Genomic DNA, 21,475 nt, shown 5'->3' with positions numbered 1-21,475 from the left:
ACTACTGCAATACAGAGGGGGCTTGGGGCCCCGACCCCTGCCCAGCACAAGCAGGCACTCTTCATCCAAGCTCCTAGGCTTTTGAAGATCCTAGCTTCCATCTCAAAATCACAGGCTCCAATGACTCCTCCCATACAGCCAATGTATGTGGCTCGGGGGAGAGAGTCCCTGACCTGCACTAAGGAAGACCTGAATTCACAAATTAGCCTCTGACACTTACTAAAAGACCCTGCACAAGTTACTTGATTTGTTTTCCTCAGTTTCCTCATCTATAAAATGGGTAGCACCTACCTCCCACAATTGTTGTGAGGATCAAATGACAAAATCATTGTGAAGCACTTAGCATAGTAGCTGGCCTTTAGTGTTACATAAATGCTAGCTATTATTATTAAAGACCAGACTGCTGTTTCCCAGTATTCCTGGGCCCAGAGAAAAGGCTCAGGCATGATTTTTAATGGTCCATAGCTTACAGAAAAAGGGACAAAGTGGGGTTAAGAAGGTGGGGAACTGAGACCGAAAGCCCTCACCTGGAGACATGGCCTTCATATCCCGGGGAAATTTCCGGCAGACATTGTTGTAGTTGGTACAGATGTGGTGGAGACACCAGTCAGCCAACTGGTATGCACAGTGGAACTGGAAATTGAACAAAACATTTTTTTTACCAGATGTTACAGTAGTTGACTTATAATCACTCATCTTCAAAAGTAAAATTCTGGACGAAGGAGCATAGACACGGAATCTTTGAAATCTCTCTGCTCTTTCCCCATCATCTTAAGTAAGGGTTTGCCAAGTTAGGCAAAATTGCCTCCATGACATACTATCAAATGTCGTCCTGCTCCCTTAATGACCTAGGCCTAACTTCCCTAATCATATCCTACACTTCCAATTTCTTCTCTTCTCCACTCTCTCCCCACCACCCCACTGAAGTCAGTCACCAACCTAGAAAGGAGTCTGTTTTAATGTGCTGTAAGATGTAGCTGACTGATGGGCTGCATATTACATCTAATGCCTTAACCCAAAGAAACTAGTGCCAAGAGGATTCTAGGCACGCTGTGTGAGTAGTCTTGTCTGTCCCTCAAAAGTGGGGGCTCCCATCAAGGCCTTAAGATTGAGCTCCTCTATCTATCCCACCTCTGGGGGGAGAGGGGGGCTTCTTTTCTGCTGTTTGCCAAGCAGATGAGTGCATGGATTCAGGAGAGACAGGTTTTGTTTCCTCCATACCAGCTCTGAGTAGTAGCTTTTGCATGGATGGCCCCAATTCAGAAGTGGGATGCTGAGTAATTAGCATCTCCCAGCCCCAGTTACCTGAGCCAGTTCCAGAAACACAAGGACATCTCCATCTATGTCTACCATCATCTGCGTGGCTTCCATCAGTCCAGTGACTGTGTATTGTTCTGTGACAAACATATATAGAAATCAGTTAGGGCAACGGATGCATAGACAGAGGCCCACACAAAATATACAAATTATTCATTCATAAGATTGTAAGAGGCCATATATGCTTTTGCATGCTCTTTTATAGCTATAAGAAGAAAAAAGGCTGTTGTAAGAGTTTAGATACCTGGCAAGAGTGGCTGGCATCCTAGAACCAAGAACAAAACCTCATAAGCCAAAAAAAAAAAAAGTCAAAAAAGTGGGAAATCTATTGAAAAATACTCAGATTTAGGGGGAAACCAGGATTTTATTGTATAACAGCTAAAAATCAGTGAATGGTATACTTAATTACATATTTTCTTTAAATCTCAAATGTATTACATGATCCTTTAAAAAAACTCCCAGTAAATATTTATGTTCCTCATTTTAATAAGTTCCATTTTTATAGAAAAAACAAAATTGAGGCAACTAGGTAGCAAATGGCTAGAGCACTAGACTTGGAATCAGTAAGATCTGAGTTCAAATCTGGTCTTAGACACTTACTTAGCTGGGTGACTCTGGGCAAGTCACTTAATTAAGCCTGTTAGCCTCAGTTTCCTGAATCGTAAAATAATTAAAGCACCTATCTCCTAGGGTTGTTTTGAGGATCTGATATTTGTTACTTTAATGCCAGCTAGTACTGTTTTTTAACTTAGTTGGCCACACTTATTGCAAGTATAGCTGTTATAAAAGAATGAGTCCTTGGGTGTGTCTCATTCTTCATGATCCCATTTGGGGTTTTCTTGGTAAGGATACTAGGGTGGTTTGCCATTTCCTTTTCCAGCTCATTTTACAGATGAGGAAACTGAGGCAAACGTGACTTGCCCAGCTAGTAAGTGCCTGAGGCTCTCTGTACTATGGCGCCACCTAACTGCCAAAAGGATGAGTCCCTAGTCCAAGGACTACTCCTCAACCTTGTAGCAGCTGCTGGAACTAGAACTATTTATTAAGAAATAAATAGCCAACTATTAAAAATGAAAAAAACGAAAAGAAATGCTTTGTAGCTCCGCGTTGCAAACCCAATCCTACAAGGTGACGAGCACCGCGGCACAGCGGCCGATTCTGATCCACTAACGCCCGGAATCGAGAGGCAGGGGTGGGGGGTGGGGAGCCGCGTTACCTGTGAGGGCAACCAGGTGAGGCAAACAGAGCCGGTTGGCAAGGATGATGAGCTTCATGTCATCCAGGTCAGGGCTGGCACTGAACATGCCCGTGTAGAGGTACTCCAGCACCGCGCGCATGCAGCTCTTACTGGTGTAGGGAAACATGACCTGGAGGAGGCGAGACCACCAGATCAGCGCGAGGCTGGGCCGCCAGGGGGCGCTGCAGCCTTCCCGCTGCCGGTTATCCCGTGGCCTCCGTGTGGCTGACCCCGACTAGACTGGAAGCTCCGGGTCTGAGCACGGCGCCTGGCACACAGCAACTGCTTAATAAATGTCTGGCTGGACTGCTCCCCCAGCCTGTCTGCCGTCCCGTTCCGTGAGCCCCCGAGATCTATCCCCGCCGAGGCTCAGACCCCGCCCCCAGCCGCCTTCCCTCCCTCCCTCTCACGTGGAGACCTCCTTTAGCTCCGAGAGCCTTGTGTTGCCAGCTCCGAACAAAAACCAAGGAAGGGGGAAGTGAGGGCCAGCTGGATTCTTCCTCTGGCTTTTGATGCTCTGGCCCTGGGCTTGTGAGATCACTTCGGAGCTGTGCCGCTGAAAAATGCTTTCTCCTGAGCCGCGGTCCTTCAAGGCCCAGCTAGAACCTCGGGGCCCGCCGGCTTCTCTGAGATCCCCAGCAGAGTGGAGAGCAAAGCCACGGGCCCTTGGCCACACAAGGAGACAAGTCCTAGTCAGCCCCGGAGGCCCACAACAACTCCACTGGCTGCTAAGTTAAAGGGGGTGGGGGAGAGGGAAGGAGGGACTGGGGGGAGCCAAATGTTAACTAACTCTTGCCTACACTGATCATCTGTCCTCACCTTATGCCCTTTAATTACCACTAGAATCTCTGCCCTATAGCCTAACACTCGATAGTTGACTGTCTTGAATGATTCTCTCCGTTCCTCGTGTCTTTTTGGAGCATCTACTATGTGCCCAACCATTACTTAGTGTGGTAGAGGATACCAAGACATACAAAACACCCTTTCTTTAAAGAACTTATGGTGTAGTTGGGAGACACTGCGGCCCACCAGGATAGTCCCAAAGACTTGGCTTCTCTGAGATCCACAGGGCGGGAGTTACTGCTGCTCTAGAGACAAGTCCTTTCTTCCTGCCGCAGGCTGGAAACTTCCGCAGACTTCTCTTGGCCCCTGCTAATGTAGCAGGGACTTCCCCTAGCCTCACACTGCGGTGTCTCCTTGTCTGTGACATCGAAGATAGGGAACACATGAACGCATGATGATAATCTGTTCTCTCCCTTTCAAACTCACGGCCTTAACCTGTATAATTGAGCCATCGTGGTATGACCCTGGTATTTGCCACAAGCACCAGGGAGAGAGGAGTTTGGCAGATGCTGAATTTGTCAGGCCCATTGCAGGATACCCTTGACTTCCTCTGTTCATGCCGTTGTCCACAGATGCTGTATGCAAACATCCTGCAACTTCCCCGATTGTATCTTTTAATGTCCCTGTCTTTACCTCCAGGCATCTCATACTCACACTAGGGCGAGTAAGCCAGGATTCCTCTGAAGGTCATAATAAAAGTCTTTTGCTTTAAACACTACTGGGAAAGCCTCCTTTCGGTTTCAAAACCTCAGGGACAGACTGAGACAAGACCCTCTAGAATCCAGTGTCAAAAGGAAGATTTATACAGCAGTGTTATTATTGGGGTTCAGGAGAGCTTCACCTCCTGAAGAGAAGGGGGAACTAAAGCTAGGTGCTGAAGGATGGGGGGGCCTACCCTTTGGGAGTAGGGTGAAAGCAAGGCAGTGGGAAGGTCAGTCCCAAGAGGCAATGTGATCTTGGAGTGGAGCATAAGAGCCTGGTTTGGAAGTGTTAAGCTGCATACCTGCCGGCTATGTGACCACATACAAGTCATGTCAGCTGGGAGGGACTTTGCATGCAGCCAAACCCAGAACTGCTGGGTAAAAAGACTTCCAATGGTGGGGGAGGTTCCACTGGCTCCTAAGGCAGCTTGGTTCCGCTTTTGGAAACTCAGGCTCTCTGAGCCTCTTTGATTTCATTGTTCCTAATCTTCAAGAAATAAGGCATCTGCTATTTTGTTCAGTAGAATCTGGCTCTTCATGGCCCCAACTTGAGGTTTTCTTGGCAAAGACACTGGAGGGGTTGGCCATTCCCTTCTCTAGCTTATTTTACAGATGAGGAAACTGAGGCAAAAAGTCTGGGTAAGTGACTTGTCCAGGGTCACACACAGCTAGTAAGCATCCAAGACAAGATTTGAATTCAGGAATTTCTGACTCCATATCTGGCACTCTGAACCCCTGCACCACCTGGCTGGCCCCCTCTTTCACATGTCAGCCCTTCAAACACTTATCTGCTACCTACCATGTCTCCCTATCACTCCCCTTTTCCAGACTAAACCTCTATCCTCACAATGGCATAAACGCATGTTCCATCACTATCCCAGCTACTCTAGTCACTCCAGCTAACTACTGTTTTTCCTAAGAACTGAACACAACACTCCAGATGTGATCTGACTATAGAACAGAGACCAGGAGGACGGCCATCTCCTTATTCCTCGAAGCAATGTTATCCTTTTTTTTTTTTTTTAAATAAAGCTTATTTCAAAACACATGCACAGATAGTTTTCTTGCAAAACTTGGTATTCCAAATTTCTTTTTCTCCTTCCCCCCATCCCCTCCTCTAGAGGGCAAGTAGTAATCCAATATTATACATATTTCTACAATCATCATGCTGCACAAGAAAAATCAAAAGGAAAAAAAGAAAATAAAATGCAACCAAGCCACAACAAAAAGATGAAAATACTATGTTGTGATCACACGCAGTTCTTCACAGTTCCCTCTCTGGGTGCAGATGGCTCTATCACAAGACCATTGGAACTGGCCAGAATCACCAAAGAAATGTCCTCCTTAACTAGCCTGCGATTCAAATTTAACTTCTAGCTGCCATCCCCCCTGCTGATTCATATTGAGTTCTGCCATCCTCTCGAACACCCAGATCTTTTCTCAGACAAACTGCTGTCTTACAAGCTTCCAACTTCTACTTTTGAAGCCAACTTTTCAGATCCAAGTGATGGACTTTAGATTGATTCCTCTTAAAATTTCATCTTTGCACATTTTCAGCCCAATGTTCCAGATTGCCAAGATTTCCTCTGGATCCTGTCATCTACTGTCAGCCATCCCTCCTTGCTTTATCTCATCTGTAAATGTGATCAGAGTGCCCCAATTTTCTTATCTGTAAAACAGGGCTAGTGCTGTCTACCCACCTTACTGGGTAATTATAACCAAAATTAAAAAAGAAAAAGTCTTGCAAACATTAGCATTCCATAGGAACGTGAGCTTCAAAAGTGTTCCCTTGCAGTTCAGGACCTCAGTTTCCTATAAAATGTAAATACCTCTTTCACTTAGCACCACTGTGTAAACATGAATCTATGAATGCAACTATTATTGTGGACAAAGAGGTGGCTTTCAAGACTGAGCCAAGCCTACCTCAGAGGATGCTAGTTGGAGGAACAGAAGTGAGAAAGGGGCTGCAGAAGGAGAGGCACAGGGATGGAGAGGCAAGACCAACTTGCCAGGGAGGAGTTAGGTCTTGATCCTGTCAGCAGTGGAAGGTTTTTAAGATGAGGAGATGACCTGTGTGTGGCTTTGGGAAGACTAGTTTTATGGCAGGGATATAGAATGACCAAGAATGCGGGTGAGACTGCTAATGAGGGCCTGAAATAAAAGTGGTACTTTAGAACACAGAAAAGATGGATGCAAGACATATTTCCAAAGAAGGCATGGGTCTCTCAGGGTCATAAATGAAAATTAAAGATTAATCAAAGGTCACCAATTAATTTTCAAGTATGGGCAAAACTAGAATAGTGATACCATCAACAGAAATAGGTAATCTGGAAAGCGGTTTAAGGGCAAAAGAGATTTCTTTTTTTGACACACTTAAGATTCTTCTAGCTGTTTCATAAATTCTTGTCTCTCTACTAGCCTATTTGCCTAAACAGGCATTATCCCTAGCACAATGTGGACACACGGTAGGCACTTAATACCTGCTAATTGATGAGCCTATCCCCTTGATGCTCCACCTCCATAAATCCTCACCTCCCTTGTTGAACCCTTTCACACCACACTGCCATAAATCCTCACCTCCCTGGTTGAGCTTTCCACAAATGGCCCTCCAAACATGGCAGCCATCCAGTCACAGCTGGAGATCAGTAGCGGCTTGTGGGCACTGATGGTTCCATCATCCAGGATGAAGGTCACATCTACACAGGAAAGAGCAAGGGTTACAGAGGAAGTTAAAAGAACTACTTCCCAGGAGACTTGTATAAACCAAGGCAAAGTGAAGTGAACAGAGACAGGAAAATAATTTAAACACAATTGACATGGTCAATGTAGCAATGTTTTTCTTGACCATAGTCTTTATAACAGTTGTTCTTTGCTTTCTGAACACGGGGTTGGGAGGAGGAGATAGATAGATGAAGATAAGGTAGATCTTCAATTGAAAATAAAATTTAATTTTAAAACAAAGAACTACTTTCTAGGCTGCCAGAATAGATCTGCCAGCAATTAAAGCCTCTCCTTAAAACTTCACCTTCTCCAATTCATGTTGAGTATTTCCTTGCTCTCATCTCCATAGTACCTAAGCTGTCATCCCATGGACCCCACTGTTCTTTTAATACAAAGCCTAAGGATTAGATGACATAGTGATTCAAAGCACGAGAAACTAAGTATCCCAGTTACTTAACAGCAAAACTCTTGATTCCAAATCTCTCTTGTCTTAGGCCTTCCCACGTTCCAGAAGAAAGGTGATGCTGAGGGACAGGGAATGAGAGAAAATTCTGGGAATAGTGCCATCAGACGGGAGGGAGATAGCCCCTGGAGAGTTTAGAAGGGTACTCAAGGCCCAGGGGAGAAAAGGACTCTGCTTAAAGCCAAGTAGTGACTGCCTTTTCACTCACGCGCTAGCTCAGGAGGGACTGCCCTGACCCCTCTTTGGTTATCATGAAGGAAGCCGGAGTGAACCAAAGCCCATTATGAGATATGAGCTAACCAAGATTCAAGGACAACATAAGTGAAGGCATTCCCTCTCTGGCTCCTCTCACTACTCCCCACTGCAGGTGTTCTCGCCAACTCTCCTGCCCACTCTGCCACCCCATACCTGAAAATGTGCCTTTGGCCAGACACTCCTTGACCCGGTTGGTCCTTCGGACATGGAAGGCCTTAGTGATCTCTTGGTTCATGAAGGCCTCGTGGTTGAGGATGTTGGCAACCATCATGCGCAGATCAAATACTTCCAGCAGCTCGGCAATGTGGGCGATGTGCATGAGATCCCGTTCATTCTCATCTAACTCTCCGGTGTAGAGATACTTGAGCACGGCCCGGAAGGGTCCAGGCTGAATCGAAGCATCCATCTTCACCACCACCATCAGTCGCGACTTGTAGGTGAGGGGGTCATCAGCCATCTCTTCCTGAATACTCACAAAAGCACGACTCCAGGAGGAGAGGACCCGGCCACGCCCAAGCAAGTAGCCAGCTCCATTGCCCCGAAGGATCCCGTCACTGGTAGAAGCTCGAAGCCCGGCCGGGCCAGGACCACCGCCCTCCTCTGTGCTCTCACAGACATCAAAGCTGGCTGCGCGCAGCAGGAAGTCCCGCCCATGGTGGTGGTGGTGATGGTGGTGGGGGTGGTCAGAGTGAACTTGAGGTTCCTCTAAGCGGGGGCCTCCCGACCCAGAGGAGCCCCCCAGCTCTCCGTCACTCAGGTCCATGAGGAATAGGTCATAGAACTTGGAGGAGGAGGTGGAGAGGTAGATCTTGTGGGCAAAGATGCGCACCCGCTCCTGCAGCACCAGGATGACGTCCGCACAGAGAGGGTCCTCCAGGAGGTGGGCGGGACACTCCTCGGTGGTGGAGGGGGGGTCGGGAACCACGATGATGGGAGGTGGAGGCTTGGGGGGGAGGAAGGGAGCCTGGAGCAGAGGGCGCTGGACATTGCGCAGGTGAGACTTCCAGAACTGCAAGTGGCGACGCGAAATGAGGGCTGCCCGGATGGCATTGTCAAAGACATCTTTGATGCCAAACTGTGCCACCACACTGGTCTCATAGTAAGGGATGCCCAGCTCCTTGGCCACCTCTCGGCCCTTCTCAGGAGGCAGGATTTCATTTGGCTTGATGGGCCTGGGTAGGGGGAGGGAGAGAAATGGTGGGTGGGTGGTGGAAGGAGGGAGGAGCTCTCCCCTAAACTCATGCCAAAGACCAGAAAATCTATCCAACATCCGGATCCCCCTGGGCAGGCCCTCCCATGTGTACACCTCTCCTGGCACTCAGCTCAGGTTGCTCACTTCTGCTCTTTGACCTATTCAAATTCCGTATCTGTCTGTCTATCTTACCTATCTTATCTATCCTTGGCCCACCTAAACTTGATACCTAAACTTGACACACTAAGATTAACCCAGCATCCTCCTCCGTGAAGCAGTTCCTGGCCATGCTAGCCCACTCTTTGCTTTCCCTTGGGATACTCAGTGTCTCTACCTAACCACTGACTAGCCTATTGTGCTTTTTAAAAATTTTGATTCCCCAACTAGATTTTGAAATTCTTGAGGTAATAAATCTTTTTTTTTAATCTCCCATACCTCCTACCACAACAACGCTAGCTCAATAAAACATTTACTAAATGAATGTGCAATTGGACTGGGAAAAATTCTAGCTTACAACTCCAGATGATATCAAGCATATGCAGATAAAAAGGAGATAATGGTTAAGGAAAGAGACCTCAGTGCTCTTGGGACCTTCCCTCTATTTCTCACCTAAGAACATAATCTATTTTCCTCCTTTGACCTTCATCTCCAGCCTCCCTTCTCTTCTTTCCCATCTTTTTCTTCACTCTTGATTTTTTCCAAGGCTTTCCTCCTTTAGCTCTTTTCAGAGGGAAAGTCAGCACCACTACCCTCCCATCCTAGATTGCTCCAGATCCCTTTACCTGGCCAAAGGGCGCCTGGCCCTATTGACGGCTTCCAAGTCAGCGTAGCGTAGGTCCAGCTGGCATCCCACTAGGATGACAGGAGCCCGTGGACAAAAGTGCTTGATTTCTGGGTACCACATTGTCTTGACATGGTGCAGGGAATTGGGATTAGCAATGGAGAAGCAAAGAACCACAACATCTGATCTGGAGGAGGGGATGATAAAGAAGTAGGTGCTGTTAGGGAGTCACCTCTTTCAGACAGTGTTAACATTATTATATATATGCATGCACACATATATACACACATGTACAAATGCAACACTCAAAAAAGAGAAATTCCAGCTTCACACAGAAAACAATATCTACGGGCACATCTGTAATAGGATCATTAGATATGAGGAGACCCAGATATATTTTTTATCCTGAGGGACTTTGATATTACAGTTCCTCCCCACTCCTTAGAATACTGAAACGCAAGGTGATTCAACTCCACCTCCCTCCCTAGTGAAGGGGGAAAAACCCACCCACCTGGCTCCCTGCAGACAGCCAGGGGCTGGTCCTACCTCCCGTAAGCAAAGCGCCGGTCTTTGTGGTGGTCTCCAAAGGTGTCCCACAGACGAAGGGACACACTGACATCATCTACCACATCCCGGGAACGTTCCAGTACCTTCAAGGAGGAGGAAAAAGAGAATCTGTTTAGGAATCTATAAATCAGCTAAAGGACCCGAGAAGCAGAGCCCTGAAAAATTCAAGCAGTTTGGGTCTCCCCTAACTCAATATTTCTTTAAGGATAAAACATATACCAAAGGCAACCTTTACAGCAAAAGAAAACCCTAAAAGTTCTAAAGCAGTATTGAGAAAGTGAGAATACAGGTATTCTTGCCAGGTTTCCAGTCCTAGTTCCCTTTACTTACTTGCCTATTGTAGACAAGGACCAAAGGCTTTTTAATACCATGTGCACCCATTATTTTTTAAATTCTTCTTTACTTGTCACATGCTTCCAAAAATATGAGAGCCTCCAAAGCTTAGGAGGCTCTAGGACAGCTTAGGGTTAGGACAAAACTTCAGGTTCCTAAATCCCAAGTACATTTCTATTCCTGATCACCAATTTCTTAATAACTTGCAGTTTTATATAGCATGTTTAGGCTTACAAAGCATTTTTACAAATACTATCTCATTTTATCTTCACAACAACCCTGGGGGGGATGTAATAAATTGTCTTCACTTTATAGCTGAGGAAACAACACAACTAGCACAGTGTCCAAGGCCAGATTAGAATTGGTCTCGTTTACATCAGATCCAGAACCATATCTACAGCAGCATTTGGCTGCCTCATTTTAAAGAAGGGGATTGTTCTTCTGAACTCAATCCAGACCAAAAAGACTCAGTTGAAACAAATGCAAGAAAAATAGTGGGGGGAAAAGTGGCCACATCATCTTGGACTATATGTTAGCAAAGGATGATATGTCATCTCACTTGCACCATTGACATAAAAAGTAGTTTTCCAAGCATGTGAAGAAAAGATAGAAGTAAATGGAAAGTATGAAAAAGCTATAGCTAAAGGGATGAAAGGTTCAAAAGTCTTCCATGTGACACAAGTATAGCAACTGATGGAGTTATCATTGTGCTTGACAAGGCAATAATCCCATTTATGATACCGTTTGTTTCACTGGCTATTTCCCATGTGTCTCCCTTTGTCTCTTGCCTCCTAATTTCCCTCAATTCTCAATTAAAACCCCACTTTTCCAAGAAGGAAATAACCAATACCCCTTCATTTTATTTAGTATCTTCCCCCAAGTATTAGCTTGCATTTATCCTGTCTATATGTTGTATGTAGGTAGTTGTTTACTGATTTGTCTACCCTCATTAGATTATGAGCTCCTTGAGGATAAGGAGGACCATTTTTGCCTTTTTTTGTATCCCTAGCATTTAACCCAGTGCTGGGCACAATAAAGGTGCTTAATAAATCTTTGCTGACTTTGCTGACTCTTGTAAGATTTCTGAAACCATCTTCTCAGAGAACAAAAGGTGAAAAAACTCTTAAGGACTTAACAAGAGCCTCCAAAGCAAGGCAATATACAATATACGGTATCTTGACACATAGTGATTCAAAAAGTGCTCCCCAAATTTTTTTGTTCTAGATTTTTGTGAAAACAGCACATTGGAAAAAATATATGATCTACGATTAAGAATCTTCAAGCATTTCAGGGGCTGTCATGTGAAAATAAGACTTGTTCTGTTTGGCACCAAAAGGCCAAAACAGAATGGGAGAAAGCTGTCAAGGACTTAACTTCCTAACACAACGACTACCATCCCAAAAGAGCATGGCTGCCTGGAAGGAAGGTGGCAGGTTCCTCCCTCCTCTGTAGAGGTCCAGAAGGTCCACTTGTAAAGGCTTTCTCAGATGGGTTGGACTAGAGAGCCACTGAAGTTCAAAACCAAATGCTGAGAAATAGAGGTACTTGAGAATTACTCAGAAATCTCAAGCTTTTGAATCATAAATACAATTCTCCAAAAAGAGAATGAGAAATCTATGGGAATCCTCTAAGCTGTCTACATATACTTGTATCATCAACTAGTCAACTAGTTATTTATTGTTTGGTCATTCAGTCATGTCCAATTTTTTGCAATCCTATGGACCAATACACTTCAAGACTTTATATCCTTCACCATCTCCCAAAGTCTCTTCAAGCTCCTATTCATTGCACTCCCACAAAACTACTTATCCATCCCATCTTTTGCCATGTTCTCCTTTTTCCTTCAGTCTTTCCCAACATCAGGATCTTTTCCAATGAGTTCTGCTTCTCCATTATGTGACCAAAGTATTAGCAAAGGTCAAAATATAGAAATTACTTTACATACATACATATATTTGTATTTTAAGTTTACATGTTCACACTATCTTCTTCCTAAGCAGAATGTAAACTCCAAGTAGGGGTTTCTTTCATTTTTGTTTTTGAATTTCTGGCACTAAGAAAACGTTAACATTATGTTCATTATGCTGAATGAGAACATTCATAATGTTCATAATGTTAACATTCATAATGACCAACACTTGACACTTACTAGTAGCCATATGACGTTAAATCAATTCTGACTGCCTCACAAATGAATGAATGAAATGCAACACCTAACTACAAGTATAAAAAGTACATACAATGTAATTATAAGAGCAACACCATGGAAAGAACACTGGCTTTGGAGTCAGAGAACCCAGTTTCAAGTGTCACTTGTGATATTTACTACCTGGCTAAGCTATGGGAGATAGTCACTTAAATTTCCTGGGTCTCATTTTCCTCTTCTATAAAATGGGGGGGGGGGAGAGGGAGGATGAGGGGAGAAAGAGACACCTCTGAGGCTCTTTCAGTTCTAGTCTTAACCTTGTGAACCAACACCCCTCCCCAAAGTGACTGACTCTGAAAAATGGGAAATGGATAGTCTTCATAATTTCTTACAGAAGTTTAACCAATGTAAAAACAAAACAAAAACCAAAACCAAACTACAAGACAACCCAAAAAAGCAAGATACAACAATCAACAAAACACTTAAATCTTATTAGCGGGCAGAATGTAGGATTTAGAGTTGGAGGGATGTAGTTCAAAATATGAATCTGCTACTTAGTCACAGTTGGTTCCTTATCTATAAAAGGACAGGCTTGGGCCAGATGACCTCCAATTCTAAATCTATCACCCTATGATCCTATGATGCTATGACCTAAGACAGCTCAAGAAGGATAGAACAACAAAGATAATACGCTAACTAGAAAAAGGATGAGGAAAATGGAAGAGTTCTAAAGAAACCAATTTGGCTTTACAAGATGCTTTAGTTTAGCTCAGCTTTTACATGATGGCAAAATAATAATAGTAGTAGTTGCAAATGGCACATAATCAAGGAAAAAAAACAAAATCCTGGCAAGCTCCTATAAGAATGGTAGCAGGAAGGCTAAGATGAAAACGAGCTGAGGCTTGCAGAAAAAAAATGCTGCGTGTAACAACAAAATTTTAAAAGAGTATGTTTCGGTGCAGAAAGAACAAGGAGGAGAATGGCCAGCAGTTGGTGAGAATGCAGTATAATATTTAAGAGATGACAAAGAGAAAATGGAACTAACTATTCAACAGTTATTTGGTTTCCAATTTCTCTTGTCAAGGAGAAGAATTTTCAGACTGGAAAGCGAAGAACAAAAGCACTTCGAGAAGGTCTGAAAATCAAAGACCAGTGAGAAAGAAGGGAGCAGCTAATTTCTCTTAAGTTCAAATTGCCTGTCTAGGTCAATCCTAGACTTGTTCTAGAAAACTTAAGGAACTGTTGACAAGGATCATTAAAGAATTACAGGAGAGCAAGAAGGGAAATAGAAGACACCATATTTTTTACCAGCATTTTTCAAAAACCCCACATATCAGCATATTATCTATGTTCTATTGTATTTTTTATCTTGTGACATCTTTCCCAATATTTTAATCTGGTTTGACCTAGACTTAAGAATGTTAGCAGTGTGGGAAGAGGGATTAGTAAATTTCTAGAACTGACTTGTTGGGTTTTTTAATTTTAAAATTTTTAAAATTTTTCTTTTGCCTTAACATATTATTTGTTACATGGAATGGTTCTTTAGGAGGGGAGAGGTGAGAAGGGATGCTGGAGGAAACTTTGGTAACTTTTTTTTTAAAAAGACACCAATAAAATTTACTGTGAGAAAAGAAAAAAAAATTCTGGAACTAATTATTAGGCAGTGGTTTACCGTTACAAAGAATATTTACAAAACAAAAAAGCTGATTACCGGGAGCTGGCACACGTTCAGAGTATGTTGTATACTACTAGACCAAGTGTTCTTAAATTGGAGTCCATGAATCTCTAAGGGATCTGGAGAGATTTCAGGGGATTCATGAACTTGAATCGGAAAAGGAATTAATTGAAATTTTAACATTTCCTTAATTTTAAAACATTATTCTGAGGAGTTCTCAGGTTTTAACAAAACTGCCAGAGGATCTATGTATGTAACACAATACATTAAAAATGCTTTTACTAAAATCTAATTTTCTTTTCTAACAGTTAATAGTTGAGGAAAATATTGCAAAGACGATATATCTTAAATCAGCTGTGAATGACTTAGCTATTCTCAGCAAGACAATGATCCAAGATAACTGAAGGAGTTAAGAAAAATGCTATCCATCTCCAGAGAAAGAACTGATAATATCTGAATACAGATTGAAGCATATATTATTTTTCTTTTTTTTTTTTGTCCATGTTTTCTTTTACAAAATATCCATTATGGAAATGCTTTGCAGGACTTTATTTGTATAATCTATATCAAATTGCTTGCCTTGTTGATGAGGGGGGGATTGAAGAGGGAGGAAAGGGGGAGAATGTTAAAAACTGTTTTTACATGTAACTGAGGAAAAATAAAATACTAAATGAAAAAAATCATTTAAAAAAAGACAGATCTGGATTTAGCAATAATTTTAATACAGTCTCCCTTGATAGCCTTATAGACAAGATGCAAAAATGTAGACTGCATGAGAATAGTTAGGTAAATCAACCAAAGAGAATTAAATCAATGTCAAGCTAAAAGATGTCTTTAGTGGTATGTTATAGAACTCTTTAACTTTGACTCTAATGCATTTAATGTTTTTATTAATGATTTCTAATGAAAACATCAGGAACAGAACTAATATACTTATTAATTGGACTGGAACTAGAAACGACAGTTATAAAACTGGAAATGATGGTTAATACATTGGATGAGGAGAAACAGGATATAAAAAAAAACAAATAAATGTAAAAAACTTGGCACTTGGGTTCAAAAAATCAACTGAATAACTGCGGAGTAAGAGATGAAGCTAGTTCACATTAAAAGAAAGAATTGGACATTTTAGTGGACTGAAAATTCAATGTGAGTCACAAAATGTGGCAAAAATTAAAAATTTAATCTTTATTTTTTCCCCTGGACTTGTGATCTGAGAAGTATAGAGAATTCACAGGGAGAAAACTACCTCTACCAATATAGACCAGCAAATGTTCTGCAAATTATGGTCTTACAGAGTTTCCTGTGCCATGGAAAGGTCACAAAGACAGTATCTGAGGTGGGCCTCCCAACTTGGATCTACAAACTCCGTCAACTTTATCCACTATGCCGCAATGCCTTTCCTCAATTAAAACCTGAATAGGACAGTGTCTCGAGTGACAGGGATGAGGATCCTGTTGTGTCTAGGCTGTTAAGACCATACTTTTTGGAGCATCTTAAGTCAGTTTGGAGAAACCATGGTTTTTAGCAAAGATATTGATCAAATGAAGCGTGTCTGTGGAACAATGAGCTAAAATAAGAGGAATGAAGGAACTAGGAATGGATGTCTAACATGGAAAAGAGAAGGCATTAAGGGGGAACTGACAGCTGACAAATCATTTGAAGGGCTGTCATGGGGAAGATGCATTATATTTATTCTGCGTGGCTCCAGATAATAGAAAAAAGACCAATTAAGTGAGTGGAAGTCATTAAACTCCAACTGAATCTAAGCAGGATTCTCTGTACCACAGTGGCCTGACAGACTTGAATTCCTCATTTTAGAGCTATTCAAGTTGGAGTTTTGGGTGACTGTCTGATTAGAAATAATGGAGAAGTGATGCTAAGTCTTCCATGTAATTCTAAATTGATCGTATTCCCTAAGTGTCTGGGAAAGCTTTTCCCTTGTTAGCTAAGAGCCCCAAACGGGGCAGAGAAGCCTGCAGCCACAGGTTGGGAGGCCCCACCCCTCGTGCCTCTTACCTCCTGGCACACCCGGTACTGGTCGATGGCCCAGACTGTGGGCACATGGGTGGCAAGTAGCTGGTACTGGGTGAGGGTGGCATTGCAGGCACGGGCACAGATGAGCCTGGTCTTGCCGACAGCGTTGTCCCCAACCACGACGCACTTGATGGTCTCTACGTTTGGCCTCTCATAATCCATGTCAGAATCCATTAATTGGGACCTGGGAGAAAAGACCGGGCCTAGTCAGGGACGCTCTCCACGTCATCTCCCCCAGGGTTTAAGAAAAGTACTGAACTCCAAGCAGGCTCTCTTAACAAGGGACGGAGGAGTTGGGCTGGAACAACTCCCCAGGGCAACTTCCCGTGCAGGAGGATGGGGAGGGGGTGGTGAGTGGCTCTGGGGGTCGGGCCAACATTCGTACTGAGGGGGAAGCCTGGGCATGGAAGAAGGGGGCGAGGATCCCCCACAGCTGGGAGAAGGGGACCACTCTTAACAGGCGCTCACCTCCAAGCCAGGCATCTGAGGGGGAGGAGGCACGGGTGGGGTTCCTCTGACTTGGACCAAAGGAGTGCCAGTCTGACAAGGCTCTGTCCCTCCTCCCTGCTCTCCCCTGCCCTCCTCTTTCTAGCGCAGCGGTGGCTATAGAACAGCAAACAGCTGAGAGAAGATGCTCAGCCAGGTCCCCACCCCTTCCCAGCATGCACGGAGGCAGAACCACTTTAAAATTTAATGGACTTGTCAAAGCCAGCAGCAGGCTTTCCCTTCCCCCTCTTGTCTTTTTGGAAACTCCTACCAGGCCTTTCCTGGGGCTAGCAGCCCTTTCTCCTCTCCCCAGAGCCCTGGCTTATGCTGCTTCAGGAGTTTCTCTCCTCCTTTCTCCCCCTCTCTCTCCCCCTTGCCAACCTAGGCTGGGGAAGCTTCTAGAATCAGGATTCTCATTGTGCCCAGATCAGGGACGCAAAGATGAGGAGGAGGGCAAAGCTGGGAAGTTTGTCCAGCCCTATTTACAACCCTTCTTCCCATGACTCCCACCTTCGGCATAACATCCTATGTCTTGGTTCTAGAAAACTGGTGGAGCTCCCATAGACACTTTGCACTCATTCAACAAAAGAATCCTCATTTTGGAAATTAGTCACTGGAGTGTCCCTGGCAGGAAGCTCCCTGCACTGAATGGCTGTTTCAGCAAAGGATGCTCTTCCCAGGGACCCCCACCTGAACTGCTAGATGAAGTACAGATGTAATGGTGACTACTTTCTCACTCGACCCTTGCCTCAGTTTCCCTCTCTGCCAAGTTGAGAAGAAACTCCAGAACTAGGAAAGGGGAATCATTATTCAGATAAACAAGCAGAAAGTACTTGTGACCATGTCACAAGTCTCAGAGAGACATTTAAAAAGGTAGCATGGGGAGGCCCCCCAACCTCAAGGGAGCTACACCTACCAGGCTCCACAATGGCAGTAACAGCAAGTAGCCTGGGAATTCACTCCAATGGGAAGGGCTTGGGTACAAGCCTAAAAAAGCTGAGCCGACACTATGCCCATGCATTCCTGCGTATACTCTAGGCACCTGGGTCATACAGGGTAGGGTCAGGAGGCAGGGTGGGCCGGCCGCATAGGCTATGAGACGCAGCCAGGGGCTGCAGGACAAGCAAGCCGAGCAGGGGATGCATGAGAACAAAAGGTTTAGGTCATGTGCAGCCTATATGGTATGTATATGCATGCAGGGCATAAAGGGTGAAGGAGGCATAGGGGATTCGGGGTATATGGGGCACGCAGGCTACGGCAGGTGTCTAGTGTGTGTGCAGGGACAACCAGGCTGGGCAGTCCTGGCTGGCAGCTGGAGCAAACTGGATTAAGGTTCTAGGTTTAACAAAAGCAGAAAGTAATCTGAAGGCAGTACACAGACAGGCCTGTCTCCCCAACCCGTCCAACCCTACAGGCCAGCTTGAGAGGGAGGGAATAGAAGCTCCCACATTCCTGTGAGGCTCCTGGGATGCTGTAACATTGTGCCAATGTGCAGGAATGCAGAACCAAAATATCCAAGTAACAATGGCAACGGAGGTTTTTGTGAGTGGGTGCAACTGAGCAAAAAAGTACAGTAGGGATTTTTACAGGGATGGTAATCTCCTCCCGGTTCACTCTATCCCATTAATATAAGGTAGCCCATATCCTGACAGTGCCCCCTGCCCCACCCCACATGCCCCTACCAAACTGGCATCAGGCTGATATTCAGAATGACAAACTCATCCTGCAGTACTGAGTCCTTCTCCACTTTCCAGACTTAGTCCTATCCCTTTGGGAAAAGTCCCTTCTTCCCTTTTTTCTTCATCTCATTAACAATACTTTTTTAAAAAATGGGTTTCTGATAAAAATAAGAACAGTGGTGCTGACTAGAAGGGGGAGAGAAGTCATAGTTTCAATTTTGTCTTTGTCATTCATACCCCTAGTATACATACAGTTCCTGCCATTTAGTAGGTACTTTTTACTTGATTGTGAGTAGACTTGGGTAGAGGGTGTTTTGGATGGAAGGTTGAGGAGGGCAGAGAAGGGGGAGCTTAGATAATGAAAGTATTTAGGAAACAAGATATCATGGGCCAGCTAGGTAGCACAGTGGATAGAGCATCAGCCCTGAAGTCAGGAAGACCTGAATTCAAATTTGACCTTAGACACTTAACATTTCCTAGCTGTGTGACTCTGGGCAAGTCACTTAACCCCAATCGCTTCCATAAAAACACACACACACACACACACACACACACACACACACACACACACACACACACAAAATAACAAAAGGAAACAGGATATCAAATGGTAATGCAGGAAAGCTGATGATTAAAAAACAAAACAACACACAAAAAATCTTGCAACTTAAAATTACTACCATGGAAAAATTCAGGGGTCACTTTCTCCCAGAGAACTCTAGGTTCAGGAAATAAGAATGTTAGTGAGAAGAGAAAAACCTCTTATATCTGTGCTTCTAGGGTAAACCAGCTCTCCTGCACAGATTGGACTCTGAGACTAGTATAACCACCCTCCTCTCCTCTCTGAACTTAGTTTTGATTAAAGAAAAAAAAAAAGCAAAGAAACTTATACAAGACTCCAGTTATAAGTAGGGGACAGTTAACCAATGAGATATCACTTAGAGAATCAAACTCCAATGGGAGGTGACTTCCACATGAGCCACATTTAAGGAGAAGCAAACTGAGGGGCAGGGAGAAGGAAAAAGTCCTGTACAACAAAATCAAACATGAAGATGTCCTGGAGTTGGTCCAATCTAAAATTCCCCTTTGTTGCCCATCTACTGACCAGGATTTCTTTCAAATTCCTCTTCTATTTGACTCCCTCACTATTCCTCCACATTCTGCTTGATATCCTCTACTCCAACATATACTATCTCTCTCCAGTTAAACTGTTCACTGCCTAGTTTCAGTTAGGGAAAGTGTCTCAGAGTGGGACCAACCACTTCACTTCCCTGGAGGGCACGTGACCTTCCCTTTTGGGAAATGGGGATGAGAACTTCATGAGGTCCCCTGAGTCTTGGTTAATTCATATCAGCAAATTGCTTTGAGATTCTGGGATGAAAGGAGCTACTTTTCTTCTTATGTAATGCTGACATTATATAATACTAGATTCCATATCTATATATGTAATTATATCTCCCTCTATAATATAGGATGGCCCAATTAAGTCAGGCCACTGGTAGCATAGTCAGGCCTATTTTAAATGGGGACCTGTATCTGAGACACAAAAACAGCTTTCTACTGCAAAACATAATTATATATTGTTATAATTATCAGTATATATCATATATTCTATTATAATTATCAGTATAAAACAGCATTCTAAACCCTAAAGTATTACAATGTGAGTTAAATGACCCTTGTTAACATCCTCTGAAGATTTTTTTCCTTCTGAAATCCAGACTTTCTCCTAACAACCCTCCTTAAAAAGACTCAGTTCCTCATCTTTTCTTTCCCCAGCTCCCAACATGCAAGTATGATTTTCTTTCCATTTTCTAAATTATGAACCCCTATTTACTCCTTCATCCTTATTTATCAAACAATCTTTTAGCAACCCTCCTTCCCCGCAAAATCCTTAATGCTCCCCCATCGATTTTCCTCACTTTGCTTCCCTAGATCTTTGTGCTCAGCCCCACAAGACCTGATCTATTTAGACTGTTCTTTCATCGGGTTCCCATCTCAACCTTACCCCTACTTACTAGCATCCAGAAAAGCCCCCTTGTCCCACCCACAGCAAGAGAATGTTTACTCATTAGAGGCTGCCCCAATCCCTGGTTGTCAAGGAAACTACAGAATTTCCCAGAGAGCCTATTCTGTCTCCTAGCAACCCACCGGAGAATCTCCCATATATCCTGCATCTTACACAAGGAAAAAGGAAAGGAGAACCCTGAAAAATAAGGGGAAGATATGATCTTTTTATTAAAAGTGGTTCTTACTAGGATCCAGAAATATTTCTGGGTTAGATGGCGATGCATCATGCAACATTCTGACTGAAAGGAAAGCTGGGCCCAGAACTCTTTCCATATTATTTCAGAAGAAAAAAAAAACAACCACTACAAGAAAAAACTAACGCCACCAACATTTTTAGGTGCAGGAAAAAGCCAAGGTGCAAGCTCCGAGCCTTCTAGGCCGGCAGTTAAAGCCAGAACCCAGCTGATTGCTATAAAATATCGCTACCAATCTGGGGTGTCTTTTTTCTTTTTTCGAGAATGTTATCCTACACACACACACACACACACACACACACACACACACACATGAAATAAAGGAGAATCGGCACAAGCACCAATGGAGTAAAGGCGGCTCCGTTTCTCTACAAAACCCGGAAAAGGTTGCTCCACACCCCCTCCCCCCCACCCGTGAAATCCACCAACCCAACCAAGCAACAGTGGTACGGACCCCGGGGGCGAAGGGTGGAAGCGATCCGAGATACAAAATGGGGGAGGGAAGGGGGTTAGAGGGAAAGGGGAGGACGCGGGCTGGGTCTGGCGGCCACCACCAGGAAAATGAATTAATCGTTTACTTACACCGCTACATGTGACTGGGTAATGTGGAGGGCAAGGATCACACCTCGTCCTGCAAAACACATTCATTTTTAGTAGGTGGCCTGGGTCGATCCAGTGCGTGCAGGTAGGATGCGGCGGCCGGGGCCCGAGACTGGTCCTAGGTGCGGCTGGCCCCCAACTGCAGGCCGGCCGGGCCCGGCTGGACGGCGGAGCCGGC

At 44.2% G+C, this 21,475-nt stretch overlaps 1 protein-coding gene across 3 annotated transcripts in view; it reads right to left on the bottom strand.

Moving 5' to 3' along the window:
• Positions 1–21,475, bottom strand: part of RHOBTB2 (Rho related BTB domain containing 2) — a 25,694-nt gene extending 4,219 nt beyond the window's left edge. The window contains exons 1-9 of one of the 3 annotated variants that reach the window (XM_051975719.1): positions 21,280–21,475; positions 16,251–16,452; positions 10,057–10,160; positions 9,512–9,697; positions 7,691–8,709; positions 6,676–6,794; positions 2,534–2,684; positions 1,306–1,394; positions 528–633 (exon numbers count right to left, since the gene is read on the bottom strand). In XM_051975719.1, coding sequence (XP_051831679.1) covers positions 528–633; positions 1,306–1,394; positions 2,534–2,684; positions 6,676–6,794; positions 7,691–8,709; positions 9,512–9,697; positions 10,057–10,160; positions 16,251–16,452; positions 21,280–21,341 — 2,038 coding nt within the window. In that variant the 5' untranslated portion in view covers positions 21,342–21,475. Of the gene's footprint in view, positions 1–527; positions 634–1,305; positions 1,395–2,533; positions 2,685–6,675; positions 6,795–7,690; positions 8,710–9,511; positions 9,698–10,021; positions 10,161–16,250; positions 16,453–16,736; positions 16,835–21,279 lie in introns of those variants that run through there. The other 2 variants (XM_051975721.1, XM_051975720.1) reach the window with 2 other exon arrangements.

The sequence above is a fragment of the Antechinus flavipes genome, chromosome 2 (genome assembly GCF_016432865.1).
Source record: "Antechinus flavipes isolate AdamAnt ecotype Samford, QLD, Australia chromosome 2, AdamAnt_v2, whole genome shotgun sequence".
Taxonomy (NCBI): Eukaryota; Metazoa; Chordata; class Mammalia; order Dasyuromorphia; family Dasyuridae; genus Antechinus; species Antechinus flavipes.
Note: the sequence above shows the minus strand (reverse complement) of the source record. Positions and strands in the feature narration are given on the sequence as shown.